This window comes from Brassica napus, chromosome A3 (genome assembly GCF_020379485.1).
Source record: "Brassica napus cultivar Da-Ae chromosome A3, Da-Ae, whole genome shotgun sequence".
Taxonomy (NCBI): Eukaryota; Viridiplantae; Streptophyta; class Magnoliopsida; order Brassicales; family Brassicaceae; genus Brassica; species Brassica napus.
Genome location: NC_063436.1, coordinates 155013 through 172977, shown reverse-complemented (window position 1 = coordinate 172977; position 17965 = coordinate 155013). Strand labels below are relative to the sequence as shown.

The 17965-nt window shown below is 40.0% G+C and overlaps 5 protein-coding genes across 8 annotated transcripts; 2 read left to right on the top strand and 3 right to left on the bottom strand.

The window, feature by feature from the left end:
- The first annotated feature begins 1169 nt into the window (after positions 1–1169).
- Positions 1170–2644, top strand: LOC106427427 (L-type lectin-domain containing receptor kinase VIII.2-like). The gene has a single exon (XM_013868155.3). The coding sequence runs from the start codon at positions 1405–1407 to the stop codon at positions 2470–2472; it is 1068 nt and encodes a 355-aa protein (XP_013723609.2). The 5' UTR covers positions 1170–1404; the 3' UTR covers positions 2473–2644.
- A 21-nt stretch (positions 2645–2665) lies between these two features.
- On the bottom strand, positions 2666–5310 carry LOC106427419 (pentatricopeptide repeat-containing protein At5g01110-like). Its single transcript, XM_013868146.3, has one exon. It carries the CDS (start codon positions 5233–5235, stop codon positions 2935–2937), a length of 2301 nt encoding a protein of 766 aa, XP_013723600.2. The 5' UTR covers positions 5236–5310; the 3' UTR covers positions 2666–2934.
- A 638-nt stretch (positions 5311–5948) lies between these two features.
- LOC106427391 (sulfoquinovosyl transferase SQD2) lies at positions 5949–9245 on the bottom strand. Its single transcript, XM_013868118.3, has 12 exons — positions 8625–9245; positions 8279–8345; positions 8090–8160; positions 7907–8024; positions 7744–7817; positions 7568–7623; positions 7392–7475; positions 7213–7300; positions 7039–7116; positions 6893–6949; positions 6593–6809; positions 5949–6463 (listed from the first exon to the last, which is right to left on the bottom strand). Exons 1-12 carry the CDS (start codon positions 9011–9013, stop codon positions 6185–6187), a joined length of 1578 nt encoding a protein of 525 aa, XP_013723572.2. The 5' UTR covers positions 9014–9245; the 3' UTR covers positions 5949–6184.
- A 1534-nt stretch (positions 9246–10779) lies between these two features.
- LOC106427380 lies at positions 10780–13207 on the top strand. 2 transcript variants are annotated; one of them, XM_048767870.1, is made up of 5 exons: positions 10780–11282; positions 11361–11400; positions 11490–11656; positions 11744–12314; positions 12692–13207. In XM_048767870.1, exons 1-5 carry the CDS (start codon positions 10977–10979, stop codon positions 12697–12699), a joined length of 1092 nt encoding a protein of 363 aa, XP_048623827.1. In that variant the 5' UTR covers positions 10780–10976; the 3' UTR covers positions 12700–13207. The 2 variants fall into 2 exon arrangements, with proteins under 2 accessions (XP_048623827.1, XP_048623824.1); XM_048767867.1 differs by having other exon boundaries at positions 10978–11282; positions 11744–12337.
- Positions 13208–13606: 399 nt separating this feature from the next.
- On the bottom strand, positions 13607–17836 carry LOC106427367 (RNA polymerase II C-terminal domain phosphatase-like 2). Of its 3 annotated transcripts, none has more exons than XM_013868098.2 (14): positions 17383–17835; positions 16837–17307; positions 16525–16735; positions 16121–16278; positions 15944–16014; positions 15763–15868; positions 15590–15682; positions 15373–15502; positions 14980–15281; positions 14852–14903; positions 14459–14583; positions 14325–14378; positions 14109–14205; positions 13607–13986 (listed from the first exon to the last, which is right to left on the bottom strand). In XM_013868098.2, exons 1-14 carry the CDS (start codon positions 17662–17664, stop codon positions 13856–13858), a joined length of 2283 nt encoding a protein of 760 aa, XP_013723552.2. In that variant the 5' UTR covers positions 17665–17835; the 3' UTR covers positions 13607–13855. The 3 variants fall into 3 exon arrangements, 2 of the variants coding, with proteins under 2 accessions (XP_013723552.2, XP_048623819.1); XR_007328450.1 differs by lacking the exon at positions 13607–13986 and adding an exon at positions 14660–14765 and having other exon boundaries at positions 17383–17836; XM_048767862.1 differs by lacking the exons at positions 13607–13986; positions 14109–14205; positions 14325–14378 and having other exon boundaries at positions 14476–14765; positions 17383–17836.
- Positions 17837–17965: the final 129 nt, after the last annotated feature.

The following is a 17965-nucleotide window of genomic DNA, read 5'->3' as shown; positions in this document are numbered from 1 at the left end:
ACGGTGGAGATTACAAATTACTCGCATGGGAGGCACGTGATAGAACTAACGAAGTATCGTGATCGTAGTGCGGCTGAGCTTTGGGACCACCGCCTTTGGGTCGGTCTGTCTCATCATCCTTCTCTTTCACGCCACCACTCACTTCTCTCATGCTTCTGTTTTTTTTTTCTCTTTTATTAATAAGGTTAGACCAAATATTGTTTTGACTCTCTGTAAATGGAAAGAATAAACCGGCGACAGAAAAAACTGAACCAAAGTAAATGAAAAATTTTAAACCAAAACTGAAATTCAGCTGAAACCAATATGCAATACAAATAGTTTTATTCAATTATCTGATAATAGAATTTACACCAAAAAAGAAAAAGAAAAACTGATACCAACATAAAATATAAAAACAGATGGAAGGGTGCCAACATACTAGTACTAAATACTAATGCACCGTACCTCATCAAAACTCGATAGTTATATGCGTTCGGATGAAAATAATATTAAAATGAACGACCTTCCCAAAAATCCTCGTAACATTAAGGCATGCCGTAAAATGGATTATCATTTTCCCAGTAAGCCGGTTGTCACAGATGGTTGTTACTGGACAGTCTGGACTTGACTGTAATCTGCAAGACAATGGTTAGGTAATATATATTCTTTATTTGATAAGAGTTATGGCCCATTAATAGTATAATTGTCTCTTTCTAGGCCCACGAATAAAATTACCGAACTTAGTTAGGCCCATATTTTAACAGAAACTACGAGCAATTTGGTATGGGTAATAATATAATCAGTGGGTTGGCCACTAATTAACACACGTATCAGAGATAATGAGATTCCATCTATTTGTTTGCCAACCCAACTCCACCTTTGCTATCTCAAACCACCCCACATTTTCTATTTCCCTTTGGTTTGTGGACAATAAAATATCATTTCATCTCCACTATCTTAAAATCTTTAAATCAGCATTAATTTCTTTTGTCTAGTTTTTCTAAAGACTCAGCCATTTGGTAAATCCTACATCGTTACTTACCGATCAATTTTGATTATTGGAAGGATTATTAAAAGAAAGAAAGAAGAGGTGGGCCTAAATGTCACAATCTAGAACATGGGGGGAAGGGAAGAGAGAAGTAACAAGTAATGGGGGGTATAATAAGAACAGAGATAGCATTAATTGAATTTCACTTACTCAGCAACTACTGAGAGTGAAAGAGAGCGAACCAAAGTTCACCTCTCCCAGAAGAAGATGACTTTAAATTCTATTTAATTTCTTCACCAAAATCCACACACTACACTCTTGAAAACTGTAATTCATTCACGAATCCTAGAAATTCCATTCATTGGAAGCTGCAGAAAGAAGAAAAAAAGAGCTCCTTCCTAGATTCCTCAAAGCTCCCCATTTTCAATTTTTCAGCTATGGCGGTTTTCAAAACCCTAGCTTTCCTGTTCGTTTTCAGCTTCGAAACTTTGGCGGCTGCTGCAGATGCAAATTCCTCGTTTTCCTTTGATGGGTTTGTGAAATCTCCGAGCTTTCACAAGAATATTGCTCTGTTTGGAGATTCTAAGCTCGTCAGTGGTGGTTCGTCGATTCAGCTGACTGGCTCAGTGAGTCGGAGCCAAGGGCGAGTCATTTACATGAAACCCATCAAACTCTCCCAAGCTACTACTAAAGGGAGAAGCTTTCCAGGTTCATTCTCGACTAGTTTCTCGTTCACCATGCCCTCCAAAGAGATTGGGAGTGTCCTGGCTTTTGTAATGGTTCCAAGTGGTTTGGATCTTAGGCTGTTTGGTAGAAAGGATAACGCTTCCTCAGGTCTAGGTTTCTTAATGCATAAAGAGATTGTTGCTGTCGAGTTTGGTATCTCCAAGAGAGGAAACCGTGTGGGGGTCTTAGTTGGTAGACCTGAAGCTGCTAAAATTAGAAACTTATCATCTTTTGATGGCCATTTCAACGGAGAGAAGAGATTGAATTGTTGGATTGATTACGAGGCGAGCTCAAAGAGAGTAGAGGTTCGTTTGAGTGTTTCTACTGCCTTAAAGCCTGTAGATCCGTTCGTGTCTTACTCAGTAGACTTGGCTAAGATATGGGAAGACAAGAAGTTCATGGTGGGTTTGACCTCTTCAAATGGAAACTCTTCCAAGCCACATTATCTCCACTCATGGAGTTTCAAGCTGAGACATCCCTCGGTGAGGATTCACTCGCAGCCGCTTGATCCAAACGCAGTTTCCAAGACTGTTGAGGAGGTGGAGGTGAAGACGGTGGAAGTAAAAGGGAAGAAGAGCAAGTGTATTTGGAGAATGCTTGGTGCGTTGGTTCTGGGTGCGGTTTGTGGAAGTCTAGGAGCGATGTTAACGTTATATATCTGGACAATATGCGGTAATAGGCGGTCAATGGCAGTGGTTCCTGAGGAACGTGCTGATGACAAATCAGATATTGTCGTGATAAAAGCTGCAGCTGTTGTTGATGAACAAGGCAAGAAGTAGTTTCGTGTTTTCTTTTAATAGAATTTTGCAAGTCTTTGTGTATTGTATTGTAAATTCTTGTGTCCTTCTGTTTGTTTGTTAGTGGCAAGTTTGGTGAGATAAGTTTTCACATGTAGAATCATTTACGATATGTATTAATTAAGATCCTGAATTATTGAACAAATTCAATGCAGTTTGTCCTTTTTTCTTTCAGTTGTGAACAAGAGGAGACGTTAGTGTATAGTGAGAGTTTGCTCAAAAACAGAAAGCAATTGGTTTCTTGCGATTTGACAAAATGCATTTATAATCAGTTGCCACGTTCAGACACCTTACTCTGTCCCATTTCTATGTCTTGACTCGGAAGAAAGTGAGAGGAGAGTAGTAATGGAATGTGTATTGTCTCCAGTGGTCCCGTTCCTCAGCTTACGTGAGTTGCAACTTGCAGCAGTAAACCACAACAGGAATTGAGCATCAGTTACTGAATCAGAATTGATCATCAGGGGAGAATCCTCTCTGCAACATCTCATCGTGAAAACGAAACGCCTCCGTTAAGTTATCTTGAGAAACAAATCCATTGATCAGAGCAGTATACGTTGACTTGTCAGGATTTACACCTCTCTCAATCATCTTCCTCAATACAGCCTCAGCTTCTTTCATCTGATTTTGTCTACAAAACCCATGTAAGATCGAATTGTACGTAAACACATCAGGCACTAATCCTCCCCCTTGCTTCTCCCCCTCCATCTTCTTCACCAAACCAAAAGCTCTGCTCATGTTTTCTTCTCTAACATAACCATATATCAACGTGTTGTACGTGATGATATCCGGCACAAAACCTTCAGAGACCATCTTGTCCAAAAAGCTTTCTCCATCCGAGGCATTACCAGACCGGCAATACCCCTTTATCATAGAGTTACAAATCATAACCGTTGGCTTTACACCTTTACTCATCATCTCATCCCACACTCGAAATGCTGCAGAGAGATGCCCTTTGCTGCACAGCGCGTTAACCATAATGCTGTAAGATACTGGAGTCGGTAGTATCTCTCTCGATACCATATCTGTCCATATCTCTTTCGCTGTATCGATATCGCCTACTTTACCAAACCCATCTAACAGCGTGTTGTACGTCACAACGTCGAGTCTGATCCTCTTTTCTTTCATCTTCTTGAAAAGCTCCATTGCGTTCTGCAGGTTCCCGAGCTTACAGTGTCCATCAATAAGTATGGTTATTGTATAAGAGTCTGGGAATAAACCCCTTTCGGTCATCTCTCTGAAGAGCTTATCCGCATCACCCAGCATTTTCCGTTTGCATAAGCCGTGCAAAATGGTGTTGTATACAACAACATCCATACAACAACCATGCCGAAGCATTTCGTTTCTCAAATCCATAGCTTCGGAGATCATACCTTTCTTACAGTACCCTTGGATAAGAACCGTGTAGATGACATTGTCAGGAACCAAACCAGCATCCTTCAGAAAGTTGAAATACACTAACGCCTTGTCTAAATCTCCACTCCTAGCGAAAAGACTCATCACCGAGCTAAAGCAAACCAAATCCGGAACAACATCCCTACACCTCATATCACTGAAAATCTCTTCTACCTCAACCGCATCTCCCTTCTTGCAAGCCTCCATCAGCAAAGATCTATACGTAGTAGCGTCAGGACTCAAACCAGATTCCAACATCTCAGCGAAAACCTCCTTAGCTCTCTCGTACTTCCGATGCTTACAAAGACCGTTAATCACAGTGTTGTAAGTATAAACACCAGGAGTAAACCCTTTGCTGGGCATAGCGTCCATCAACTCAAACGCCTCTTCCATAAAGCCTTTACTAGAGTAAGCGCTAATCAACGTGTTGTACGTAACGATATCAGGATAAACTCCCATCTTCTCTTGCACTTGCGATAAAAAGTCTCCAACTTTATCAATTTGACCATCTTTGCACAACGCATTAACCATTATATTGAGAGTGTAGACATTAATTCCACTCCGAGAAATGTCGTGATAAACTCCCCAAGCCAACTCTACCCACCCGAGCCTCACCAAGCTTCCTATAAGAGCGTTGCACGCATCTATAGAAACTACATACCCTTTGCTTCTCAGCAGAGTGAAAGCCTCGTGAGCTTCTCTTAGCTTTCTAGCCTGCACGTAAGTCCTAATCAACAAATCGAAAACGGAATCGTTGGAGGCGCAGTTAGTATACGTCGAAGCCAATGAGCTCACGACCTCTTCTCTGGAGACGCCGCTTCTCCTAACCATTCTGAGGAGACAGCTCTGCGCATCGGATAGCCTCCCGCTCCTCACGAGGATGTGGATCATTGCGCTTAGGGAGAAAGATGTGTGCTTGAAATTGGGAAGGTGGGAACCTAATTGATAGATGAATCTTTGAGCTAGAGTTAAGTCGTTGCGGCAACGGTACAGAACGTCGACGACGGAGAGAGGGTTTAGTCGAGTCAGGTGGTTACGCAGAGAAGCGGCGGTATTGTTATTATTATTATTATTACCTTGCGTCAAACTGAAACAGAGTTTGTCCACCAAGTATGGATCCGAATCCGAACACGAAGAGGATGGGGTTTCGAATTCGGGAGCTGGTGCTAATGACGATGTTGTCAAGGTTCGGAGAGGTTTAAATGGATAGCGAGGGGTTTTAACGCGGGAGAAAAGGAGGATTCTTGAAGGTAATAAGCGGTGAGCAACCATTTCTTCTGGTCGAGAGAGCGAGAGAGAGACAACGGAGAGTTTGAAGACTAGTAGTCTAGCTCTTCGAGCAACCGAAAACATGAGGAGAAGAACAGAGCTCACGCAAAACGGGCTGATTGTTTCTGAGAACTAAGGGCCCAATGAAAGTGGTAAGCCCATCATAAGCCCATGTTCTTTTGTCGACTCCAGAATTCATTTTGGGTGGAAGACAAAACTGTGATTGATTGTCTCTGGTAACCAGGCTTTGAATCTGGTAATGGGTTTGTGAAGAGAGGGTCAAAGTTTACTGTATCAGATGATCTTGTGGTTACACCTAAGAAGTCTTGCTCAACATTTAGTTTACTGAAGAAGTTGAAGGTTCAGGCAGATGATCTTGAGGTGCAAGTAATCAGCATCAGCAATGCAGAGGTATATAACTAGAACCCTTTTTTTCTTTCTTTGGCTAGTTAATAAGACAAAACTGTGATTCTCTGGTACTTAGAAAACCAGGCTTTAAATCTGTTGAGAGCCTCACTGGTGACATCCTCTGCTTTGAGCTCTGCTTTTAGGAGTTTGCTTGTAAAGGAAGATTGATTGAACCCTATTTCAAAGAGACCAAAGATAGAGACATGAACGGTCGAGAGAGAGCTACTACTATTGTTGATTGTTCATCTTGATTTTAAATTCTGCAAAGATTCGCATTGTTCAACCCAAAACTTTAACTGTTTGCTACATCTGTTCACAGACGTTGACTTGGTCTTTCGACTTGATAACCATTACTAGTAAATACTAACCAAACACCAAGACAGAAAACATTAAACAACCTGCATTTTTATACATAACGAAAAAATTTAATACATGAAAAACACAAAGTAGTTGATCTGAAAATATCAAACCCTAAAGGCCAAAGCCCAAACCAGGTTTTAAACCCCCCCACCCATTAGACACAGACACATTTTACAACGTCCAAGTTTTCCATAAGCACATAAGCAATCCAACCAAGTATGTAAAGATAGTAACATTTCAACCAGATCCACTTTGATTGCTTCTTCTAGGCGTTAACTTCAGGCGGCACAGGAAAGAGTCGTTTAACCAACCAATTGATTGGTCCCAAAACCTGAGCTTTCTTCTTCCTCCAGAACCATATCGCTGCTCCGTACTGCTCATTGCGTATCTTGGTCGTTGCTGCTCTCCAATCATACTTCTCCGTCTCTTCTCTTGCCGCCTTTCCTATGATTTCTCTTGTCTCACTGTCATGCAATAGAGTTCTCAGTTTCGTCACGCAGTCTTCCACATCTCCAGGATTGAATAAGAACCCCGTTTTGCCCTCCTAAACACCATCAGAATCAGTAACTCATTAGCTCAACTAAAATAATCTTACTTTGGTTTGGCCCAGAAGAACAATCATTGCAAGATCATGAATTTGTATTTTTTTTAGTTCTGTATAAGATCAACTGACCTGTTCTTCAGGGATGATATCAGGGATTCCACCAGCTCGAGCCGCAACAACGGGAAGTCCTGAAGCCATTGCCTCAAGAACCACAAGGCCAAGCGTCTCCGACTCTGATGGCATCACAAACACATCTCCGCTTGCGTAAGCTTGTGACAGTTCCTCCCCTTGTAACATTCCCGTGAAAACCGCTGGCATTCCGGCGAACAACTTCTCAAGATCCTCTCTTTTAATAAGAAAATAAAATAGATAAGTAATGTTACATTAATGCTGCCTTAAAACTCTTTTACAAAACAGTAGAGCCAGTACCTGTAGGGACCATCTCCAATGAAAGCAATCCGAGCTTCAGGCAACTTGTCCATTACACTGCACCATTCAAAAGTTTAGCATTTTGATACACTATCACTCACCTAAAAGGAGTGAAGACCAGTGTAAAGCTACATAAGAAATCTGACCTTTTTAGAAGCTCCAAACTCTTTTCTACGCCAATACGTCCTACATGGATCACTAGAGGCTTTTCTGGCTCACCATTACTGTTAAATCGACAAAGCATTATTAAGATTAGCACCGAAAGTAGTAAAGATGTTCTTTAATCCCTATAAAGAAGAAAACGTATGGTGTATTCTTGCCTTAGTCTAATACGCATTTCTTGAGAGCGGAAACGGGGATTGAAGCTTTCTGAATCAACACCCTTATTCCAAAGTCGAAGTTGATTAGCTTCAACAAATTAATAAATAGGAACAATGTTAGTTTTAAACAATCACAGAATGTTTATATAATTAGTGTAGTGTTTTAATCTGTTATTCACCTGCAGTTGCACCAGCTGCAATAAGATCTTTACCAATGGCAGCGGAAGGAACTAATGTAAGATCAGCCGCTCGGTGAAGAAATCCTGATAAAAAAGATCATTCATGTTTAGTCGCATATTACTTGACAATAACCAGAAAAAGAAGTTAGACATTTGATAAAACAGAGTTTACATACTGATTATTGACCACATTGGTTGGACCAACCAACTAAAAGTGTATCTTGGAATGTAACTGCACATCAACACAACACAAGCTTAATCTTCAGAAACAACATCGTTGATAGTTCACGAGTTATAAAACAGATAACGTCCGATAAGAGTTCAACTAAAGGGAGGCAGATAAGAAGCTTACACAGGGACGTGCGTGTGGTAAGACATTACTATTGGTACAGATAACATTTTTGCTATTGCCAGAGCTCCAAAAACCTAAAAAAAAATAATCAATTGTGGATTATCAACTTCACTGTTTTGCTAATGCTTGAGTAATGTGAATTCTCAAAAAAGACTATTAATACCATAATCCCAGGAGATGAAGCGTGTATAATATCAGGCTTAAAGCGAGCAATCTCGGAGATAATTCTAGGACTAAGCGCAAGCGAGAGGGGAACCTTTTGGTAGTAAGGGCAAGGGAAGCTGCAGAAGAAGAGATCGAGAAAATTAGCAATGTTACCAAATTCCATTGAGAAAAATGATGGTACCTTCTAGATCCAATGACTTTGGCTCCATAGAACTCTTCGGGAACACCTTCATGTGTCGTCACGACTATCACCTATGAAGCCAAAACAGTTTTAATCAGGTTTAAAAAAAAAGAAAAAAAGAGAGCAGCTTTCACTTTTCAGTTAACTCGCTGAAACTATACTTGGGATTCAAGAAAAAGGAGAACAAACCTCGTCTCCCATTTCACGTAGATACCTAATGAAGTTCTGGAATCTGTTTTTGTATCCTGAGACATATCTGCACAATTGAGAGGATATTAACTTTTTGATTAGACATAATGAGATGCTATGATCAACAGATTTCAGTAATTAGTAAAAACCATGAATTTAGCAGTAGAAAAGTCAGCTTAGAGTATGAATCTGAAGTTGTCATCTAATGATCGATCACGGGAAAGTCAACTAATAAAGGAAAGGATCATCTCCGCGCACATAATCCCAATTTTCACACAGACATTTCGTCGAACACAGAACAGACAAGACAACTGTATCTAAATAAAGAAGATAAAAGGACACTTACGCAAAGGGAGAAGGCTCGACAAAGAGAGCAATTCTCCTGGGCTTGGAGTAGGACTCTGGATCGAGAAGCGGAGCTTCAATCTCCGATTCGTCACCTTCCCCTCTAGCTTCAGTAATAGTCATACCGCTGGACCCAGAAGAAGAAGCAGAAACCACCTCAAGTCCGGCGAAGAAACTCTGACTTTTCCTGCGAATCAAGCTAACGGGTGATGATCTCCGGGGGCACGAAGCACCGAGGGAAACAGGGGAGCTAACGAAAGAACACCTGGGGGAACAAGTAGTTGCAGAGGAAGAAGAAGAACAAGTGTTTGTGTTTGTGGTCGTGCTAGGAAGAAAAGGATGATGAGTTGGAGACAGATTTATAGAGAGAGAAGAAGAAGAAAGGTTCATCGTTTTTTTATTCCTTTCTCTACAGAGCCTTAAATTAATAATTGTTGGGTGTCGTAAGACAGATTAAAACAGCAACGTCAGGAGCAAAAAAAAATCAGATTTTTATTTTCTTTGTGGGTGATAGAGATAGAGAGAGAGGGAATCTGAAGAAGAGGAATGTGTAAATAAAAAGGATATCCTCTTTGTGAGGCAGAGACAGATAAGAGCATCACTTGGAAACGTTTTTTTAGCATATGCTTCAGTTTGATGTCTACTCACGACTATTTAATATATTTCCTCTATTTTTAATAAGCAAAACTATTTTCTGGATCCAGAACCAGTCTTTCTCTCTGTATATATAATTTTACTTATCTTTGATCTTGTTGATGTTGACTCGAATTTGATGATGCTGAATGAACGGTTTATATAAACATTTGGTGTTGTTAAAAGAATGTAAAAAAAACACTTAAACTAGTGAGATTACTAGTACAACAATATTGTTTGCATCGGTTTGATATATTTTTTTTTATAAATTAATTACAGCCTTACAATGAATTGATATGTTGCTATTTTTTTCTTTTTTTTGATATGTTGCTATTTACTAATGAGACAAATTGTTTTGTGGGAAGCAGCCACTACATATGGCTTAGTCACATGAATTGATTTTGATATTTTATTTAGGTGACTGAATTGTTAATTTAAGCACATGCCCCACACAAATTGGCTGACTCCATGATTTTTTTGAGAGACCAAATTAATCATCTATAACCCATACGTCTGAATCTGATTTATATGGATCCTGCGCACCAACTTCAATTCTCATTTTATCAGATAAATTGATAAAGAAAATATGATTGTTTTGTTAATTATTGACATTTTCATTGATACGTGAAACGTTAACGATGATGATTATAGTTTTATAATAACGTAAGACAAACATTTTACTTAGTTATTATGTGGTCGAAAGTGTTCGTTACGTATGTCAAATCATTACCCAGCCTAATTACTTTGATTGTCCAATTACTTGAAGATCTATATAACATACAATCAAACCAATACGCCAAGACAACCTTATATATATATATTTCTTTTTTAATATTTGCTTTGAAAATGCCGAAATAACAAAAGGAACAAAACTTGATATATACGGTATCGGAAATAGATTCCATTGAATATTCGTGCCTCACGTATAAGCATCTTATCATTTCTAATATACACAACATGCAAAATTACTCTTACTTGGCTGTCCCACATGCATGTCGAATATCAAAACTACTCAACTTGGCATTCTAATTTCTATCAAACACATCGTCAAGGGCAACAAATTACCGCACTAAATCATATAAAATGAAGTACGCCAAATTACCGCACTAAATAAACAAGAAGCTAGATGTTTGAAGAAACAAAAAAAAAGGCTTAGCAAATCAGAAGTTTTAAGCTACAACGATGTGGCATGTACAGGGCTGGACGTAAAATCTAGAATCTAAAATCTGAACCAGACCTTGTCTTATGTTTTGTTTTTAAATTTTGATTTTTACTTTGAATATGTCTGAATCGAACTAATATAACATGAATCCGAATAATATATGAATCCGAATGAGTTTAAGAACTGAATCTAAATTGAATTCGACTCATACATATAAAGTATTAGAATGAAACTGAGAAGGGTGAAGTCTAAAATCTAATCCGAACCGGAGTATCGGAATGCCATGGGTTATTATAAATAAACAGAGAAATGATAGTCTTTAGTTCCAAAGCCCAAGTCAATGGGTAATGAATGGGCCTTACTAACTCAGATGAGCAATCCTTTCCCTGCGAATAAGTGGCCCACGGGCGTTTATCGGATCGTGAGCTTCCTTCCTCTCTTAACCTTCACACACAATCCAAGGCGTTAGTTACAAGCACGTGGGAAGCAATCGCGTGTATCTAACGGTATGAATTAAATGCGGATGAGGACCGACATGTGAGTTTAAGAGAGCTCCAAATGCACGGACATTGCCACGTGGGCTTATTATGCTTTACTTACGCTCCACACACAATTCAGACAAACGAAGAGGATCGCTTGTCGCTGAAGAAGATGATGATCGGAGGAACCCTAACCTCTTCTTCTTCTTCTTCGTCCTCCACCGCCAAGATCATTCTCGAAGCTTTCCCCGCAGAGATGTTCCGTCGCGGTGGAGCTAGCGCTGAGATTTTCCCAAGGAAAACGTCTCACCTCAAGCTTTTGCGAGTAGATTCTGTTCACGGCAGGATCCTTAAGCCGATTCCGCTTCGTTCATCCTCGATTAAGGTAACAGCATCTTCCATGGTTCAGTATTTTTCTTTTTGTAGCTAACCGTTGAAGCTTTCTTCGTACATTTTCGTATAGGCAAATATAGAAGAAGAAGAAGATGCAGAAACTGAAGCATGTAAGTTTCTATTTTAATTCTTCCTAGTTTTATTGGCAACATTCGTGGATTGATTGATTCATCATCTACTTTTTTTATTATATTTGCAGCCCCTGGAAGAACGGTTCGTGTAAGGTTCCAGCTGCGGAAAGAGTGTGTCTTTGGGGAACATTTCTTCATCCTTGGTGACCATCCTGTCTTTGGCGGTGGTCTTTGGGATCCTGAAAATGCCTTACCTCTGAACTGGTCTGATGGCCATGTTTGGACACTAGATCTGGTATGTCTACTACTTGCTTTTTGACATTCTCAGTAAGAGGAGACTTACTCCGATGATGTGGTTTCCTTTTCTACAACTACAACTTAGGATCTGCCTGTTGGAAGATTGGTTGAATTCAAGTTCATACTCAAGGCACAGACAGGGGAGATCTTGTGGCAACCAGGTCCAAACCGTGCTATTGAAACCTGGGAGACTAGCAAGACTATAAGAATATGTGAGGACTGGGAAAATGCTGATCTCCAAATGATGAGGGAGGAAGATTTTGTGCCATTCGATCAAGAGGAGGAGCAGCAGTCTTCTTTTATCTTGGATATGCCCTTAGTTGCTGATAATGTCACGCATCCAAATCAAAGCGTGACGCTTCTGACCGATGCTTCATCAAATGGTGCAGAAGAGGAGGTTGAAGTGCTTGATGCTGTACAACAAATCTCTTCGGTAGTAATTGTAGAGAATGAAGGATACGTAAGTGATGATGAACCGGAGGAAAACTCGAGTGGAGCTCTGTCTGCTTGTCAGGATGGAAATGTGATCGAAGAAGCCATGTTTAGTGAGGAAGAAAGTCCAGTTTTGGTCCCTGGATTGTTTCCTCCGTCTGACTTGGACAGTGAAGAAGTGAGTGGACCCATAACTCAAGTGTCAGTTGAAGTTATTAATGAAGGTAAAGCCGAAACATTCCCAGAGGTAAAGTTTGAAGTTTCATTGGTTCCTGTTTTTCTTTACCCTAGGCTTCTTTTCCAACACAACGAATAGAAATGCCCTGCCCCCTTAGAGCACGCGGCATGGTGATGAAACCTTCGCAGATTGATGCTCTGAGACATGTCTTCAGTGTAGAATAAATCTGTCCTTACAGTGTATACTGTTGCTAAAAAGTTACCTTAACTATTTTTTGAATCTAGCTAGTTCCACGGTATTGGATTAAATTTTACCGAATGTGCGCTTATCTGAGATCGTTGAATTATCTTCCAGAATTATGATATTAGGCCTTAAATGCCCTTATTGCTTAATGTAATATATGGAGAAACTGTTTTCATGCAGGTAGATAAGAAGCAAGGAATCAAAAGAGAAAGGAATGATAAAGAGAAAATAAAAGCGGTTACATTATTTGAGAAATCAGAGCAAGAAGCAGTGAAAGGTGAAGAGAAGATGAATTACAATGCAGCAGAGGAAGAGCAGCAGCAGCAGGGGTTAGAGACAGAGGCGTTGCTTGGAACGCCGCATGTGCTATTAGAGAAAGACATCCAATGGGGACGCAGAAAGCTTTACAAGCTTCTAAGCAACTTTGGTCTTTTCTAAATACACTCTGCCCAAGTTTTGGAGTGCGTTTACATTTTATTGGCAAAAGAGCATCAAAGAAGATGATTCTCTCTTAGTTTCAGACAAGATCAGTCCAAAAAAGTTAGGCTACCTTCTTCTCTGTTCAACTTTGCATTTGTTTCTCTGAGAACTGAGAATAGATGGAAGCGTGTTCTGTAACTTGTTCTTGTATATATGTATTATCAAAACGGTTTTAGAGAAGTTACAGATAATAAGAGAATGGCGTGTTTATGTTAAGTACACAGGATGCATCAGGTTGCTGACTTTGGTCCTTCAATTCTATAATAATGGAAACAGCAACTCGTTCCAATTCTCCATGTATACTTTTGGCGTCACAAACTAGTGATCATGATTATCAAATGATTGTTAGTTTTTTTTTTAAATTCCAATTTCTTGCATAATGAGGATGGCCATGATTACGATACGAGTCTCAGTTTCTGGAATTCAAAATGCTTGTAAATTTAATAATGTGGTTTATTAGTTAAAGACTTTTGGTGATCTCAAGGAAGGCCTTCGCAGTTACCGACGCCGTACGTTTAGGAGAACTTTTATTTTCTCCAGAGTTTTTATATGCACAATCTTGCCTAATTATGTTATCATTGGAGCGCTTCCCTTTTGCAACTCCACACACTGCTCTTAAAAACAAGATTAGGGGGAAATGATTATATCTAACATGATATAACACCCTTATTTGGGACTTTTTTTAACAGAAAATAGTGTGATAAAAAGGAAAGAAACCACTGATCTATATAGCTCTTTCCATTTGGTTAAGGAATATTTAACTTACACTTCTTCTTCCCCCACATTTTTCTCCGTAGTTGTTGTTAAGACCATCACCTAAATTTCCCCATTGCAGAGAAAACTGACAACTCAGAAATGTTTTCTTCAGGTGGCTTCTTCTTCTTCAAGCCCTTCGTTCCCTATAGCTTCATTGTTTTCCCACAAAAACCCATTTTCATTTTTGGAACCTTTCTCTGTTTCTCCAGCAATAGGTGAGACATAAGCAACATATTTTTCTGCAGAAAAGCAACACACACCAGATTTGACTTAAAATAACAATCTCGGGACTTGATCAAATGGTTATGACAGATCCACAGTTCAAAAAGGACGAAAAATCCACCCCAGTGGTAATTTTTACCAGCCAAGCTCCGAAGAGCATTCTCAGCCGCTTGTTGATGTGCTTCCTTTTTAGTTTTTGCCATCCCAATGCCAATCTTCTCCCCCGTGAACAAAACCTATGCATCATTAACATCAAGTAACAATATTTTTATTTTTTAGAGAGTAATAAGTTAGAATTAGACAAAGGGACTTACTAACTAACAAACTACGAAAGATCGAAAGGTGTCCAGATTACCTCAACTGAAAACTGTAACTCTCTGTTGGTACTCATCACAGTCCTAAACTCCACCTGTGAAAATCGTATATCAGTTCCTCCCATTCGACGGAAAGAATATAAGCAATAGCTCGGCTGGTTATGAAAATATGTACCTTTGAACCGCATCTTCTTCCAATTTCCTGCAGTGCACTCACAAATAAGTGAGACTGCCCACCATTACTCTTTCCACTATCTGCATGATGTTCTCCACCATTTGACACCAGTTGACTCTGCCCTTCTGCAAACAGTTTGAAACAAATGATATGTTAAAGGCATTGATGCACTTCGTTCCTAAAGTAGTTGTGAGTCTCAACTTGTGACAGATTCCTTGCAGTTATATTATATCAGATGGGAAACCAGTGATCATCCTATCTAAGCCAGTCTATAGTGCAGCTGAAGATGAGGTACACTGAAAACAAGCTTCATGGAGGAAACAAAAAACTCAGTGTTCCGACAATCCAAATTAATTGCAGGTTGATTACATTAGTTTTGAAACTGGACCATACCTGTCGGTTGACGTGAAGCATTTTGCCTTTTGAGGTCATCATCCACACATATCTGCAAAGAAAACTCTCAGACCGTAGACAGTATAGTTTTGATGTCGAAAGATAAATACATAGAATACTAAACCTACCTCTTCGCTCCTCAAGTGGGATGGGTTTGTGACAGGAGCAGAACCTTGTATACCATGAGGAAGCTGATTTGAATAACCTCCTGCAGGTCGACCAGGAAAAGGAGCTCTGTTCTCGTCATCTACCAACCAACCACCCTGAGGATGCATAGAAGACGAAGGTGGTTGCATAGGAATCCGAGACAGAAGAGGAGGCTGATTGAAGTTCTGGTTTCTTATATCAACACCAGGCCTCATCATAAGAGGTCTTCCACCATCAGAAAAAGTGAAGCCATCTCGTCTAGGAGCTCCAAGCAAACTAGGTTCTAGATTTTGATTGAACACAAAAGATAGAAAACGTCAGAGGCAAAAATATTAACTGTTCCAAGTTCAAAAATCCGAATTAAAAGTTCTTACTATGAGAAGGTAACAATGCTGCTGCAGTTGTTGTGCTAGCGTTATTTGGTATAACTGCTATCTGCGGCTTGGGGGTTTCAGATTTCTGCTCAGCGTTACTCGTTGCAGGAGTAGAAGAATCAGCTGCAGACTTCTCATCCCGAGAAATCCAAAAGTCAACAGAAAATCAGATTATAACTGACAAAAAAATCTCTAATTTTGTATCTATTTTACTGACCGCTTGGTTTAGTCTGCGTTCCACTTCACCCCCACACATTCCTTCGATAACTGGAGGAGCAGTTATGTTTCCATTTGAGGCAAAGCCAGGATCCTGCAGAAAAAATGTAGCTAGATTGGGCCAAGTTTCTGTGCAGTACATTCTATAAGGATAAAATTCTAACTAAAACTTACCTCTATAATGACATAGTTGCTCACATCCGGTGAAGGGGGTAAAGTTTCCACATCATCTTCATGGTAAACCAAAGATATACTACTCATTAAACTCTCGTCAAATTCCCTGGCACATATGTCCAGAACCGTAAGAACAACCAGCATGAATTCATTACTTTAAACAAAGAAAAAAAAAACTTACTTGAAAAAGTAACCTCTGACATTGCATGCAACATTTCTTGCTACGCAAAGAATTGGAACGGGAAGGGCTGTCTGATAAATGGACACAAGAAATTGGTTAGATACCCACATGAAAAATGAAAGGATAAGAGTATTAAATTCTCAGCTTAATAATCAGAATTCAAGAGCAACAACATGCCTCTGCCTGTGGAGCATAATATGGAAGATATGCAGGAACAACATGAACCCGTGGTTGATCCTTGTCCTCCCAAACCTTAACACGATCATCAATAACCATTGCCATTTTAGGGTGGCATATGCCACCTTTGAAGACATTTAACAACGATTTCTTGGCATCTGCTATGCAAAGAGTAAGAAAAAGGTGAATATATTTTTGGTTAAGATGATAAGGTTAGAACTGAGAGGTAAGCAAATCAAATCAGGCACGAGAGAAGAGGCAAAGTATAAAATAACAATTCAGAACAAAAACAGTAATGAAAGAGATGTACAAAATTAAGAAAGCTACCACCAATGGCAGCATGGCCCACCTACGTACTAAAACCAAAGTCACGGGTATGAAAGAAGCCAGAGATGAGTTTTGACCTGGTTTAACGCATACAATACGATCTCGAAGCTCCTTGAGGCCTATCAGGTGCGCTTCCGGATCGAGTAATCTCCACATTTCCAAAGCATAGTCCCTTTCAGCCATGGTACAAACATAAACTTCAAAGCGTTTCCTAGTGTTTGCTGTCAAATAGCTCCTTAACTCCTCCCACGCTGGTCTAAGTTTTACAAGCACACTAGTGTCACGGATCTGCATCAGAAACAACCCCCAGACAGGAGACAAAAACTTGATTAAGGCCAATAAATTAGATAATATGATACAAGGACAACACAGATAGATCTTGTTCTAACCTCAGGATTGATACGAGTAAGAACGGTATTCTTTTCAGGCAATCTAATGACAGGTCTATAAACTTTCTCGAGGCCGTCAGGAGTAGGGCGGACCTCCTCACGCTGAGCCTTGAGCAAAACACCGTTATCAAAAGCATAGTCATTATCAATATACTGCTTGAGGAGCATCCTATCATCCATAAACCTTTTAAGCTCAGCGGACATTCCATGAATCCTGACAGGATCAACCTCCCGGGAGATCCAAACCTTGAGAGCTTCGATGCGATCCTCAAAGGACTTCATGGTATGGGCAACAATGAGAGTCTCATCAAGATCAAAGACAATAGAGAGACATCGAGTGTTGAGCATCCTTAAACAGGAATCATAAAGACCTAAAGGGAGTGAGAAACACCAGAAACAAGGGAACTTCTTCTCCTTGCTCGGCATCGCCACCAAATGAATCTCCGTTTCTCCCAGCAATACCACCGCAGTCTATAATCACCACCAAATCAAAGTTCATGTTAAAATTGAAACTATATATAATAATAATCAATTTAAAATGCTAACCTTCAATTCATGGAAACAGACGGCGTGAAGACGCATCAACTCGGGAGGTTTGACCGGAGCGGAGGACTCAAGCTTGCAACGAACGGAGAAAGAAGCGATAGTCTGGAGAATGGCGAGCGGAGGACACCTCTCGCCGGCAGGAGAAACGTGGTGGATTCGAATCTCGTCGTTAGGGAAGCGAAATTCGTTGTTGCCGGAGGAGGAAGAGACCTGCTTCACATCAAGCTCCCCCAGACGCAACTCTCCGTGGTAGACCACCGACTTCTGACCTAAACGATTCATCGAGAATTCGTCAATACGAAGAACGAATTCGCCAGATTCTGGAGAATGCGTGAGCAAAATCTGCAGATCCAAGAGAATATTTCAATATTTTCTCTCTTCTTGGCTACTTTCTCTGTGATTTTTTTTTTCGGTGGCTTTTTTCTGAAATTTATTCAACGGGAGGAGCATAAATGAGAAGAGCTTCAGATATTTATAGGCAAGAAGAAGGTGTGTAACCGAAATTACGAAATAACCTGAACCTATTTACACGTGGCGTAAGATACATCATCGAGTTTCCACCAGCAACGTATATCAGCCGTCC

Bases quoted from the DNA above. Each gene is read 5' to 3' on its own strand.
- LOC106427427 (XM_013868155.3), top strand. From the start codon at position 1,405: ATGGCGGTTTTCAAAACCCTAGCTTTCCTGTTCGTTTTCAGCTTCGAA.
- LOC106427419 (XM_013868146.3), bottom strand. From the start codon at position 5,235: ATGTTTTCGGTTGCTCGAAGAGCTAGACTACTAGTCTTCAAACTCTCC.
- LOC106427391 (XM_013868118.3), bottom strand. From the start codon at position 9,013: ATGAACCTTTCTTCTTCTTCTCTCTCTATAAATCTGTCTCCAACTCAT. The intron at 8,025-8,089 runs GTACCATCATTT...CTTCTTCTGCAG, and splicing joins AAAGTCATTGGATCTAGAAG to CTTCCCTTGCCCTTACTACC. The intron at 7,476-7,567 runs GTATGTAAACTC...CTTTTTTATCAG, and splicing joins ACCAATGTGGTCAATAATCA to GATTTCTTCACCGAGCGGCT.
- LOC106427380 (XM_048767867.1), top strand. From the start codon at position 11,070: ATGATGATCGGAGGAACCCTAACCTCTTCTTCTTCTTCTTCGTCCTCC. The intron at 11,283-11,360 runs GTAACAGCATCT...ATTTTCGTATAG, and splicing joins TTCGTTCATCCTCGATTAAG to GCAAATATAGAAGAAGAAGA. The intron at 11,657-11,743 runs GTATGTCTACTA...ACTACAACTTAG, and splicing joins ATGTTTGGACACTAGATCTG to GATCTGCCTGTTGGAAGATT.
- LOC106427367 (XM_013868098.2), bottom strand. From the start codon at position 17,664: ATGAATCGTTTAGGTCAGAAGTCGGTGGTCTACCACGGAGAGTTGCGT. The intron at 14,904-14,979 runs GTAGGTTTAGTA...TTTTCTTTGCAG, and splicing joins CCCACTTGAGGAGCGAAGAG to ATATGTGTGGATGATGACCT. The intron at 14,584-14,851 runs GTATGGTCCAGT...AACTGTTTGCAG, and splicing joins TGCTTCACGTCAACCGACAG to AAGGGCAGAGTCAACTGGTG.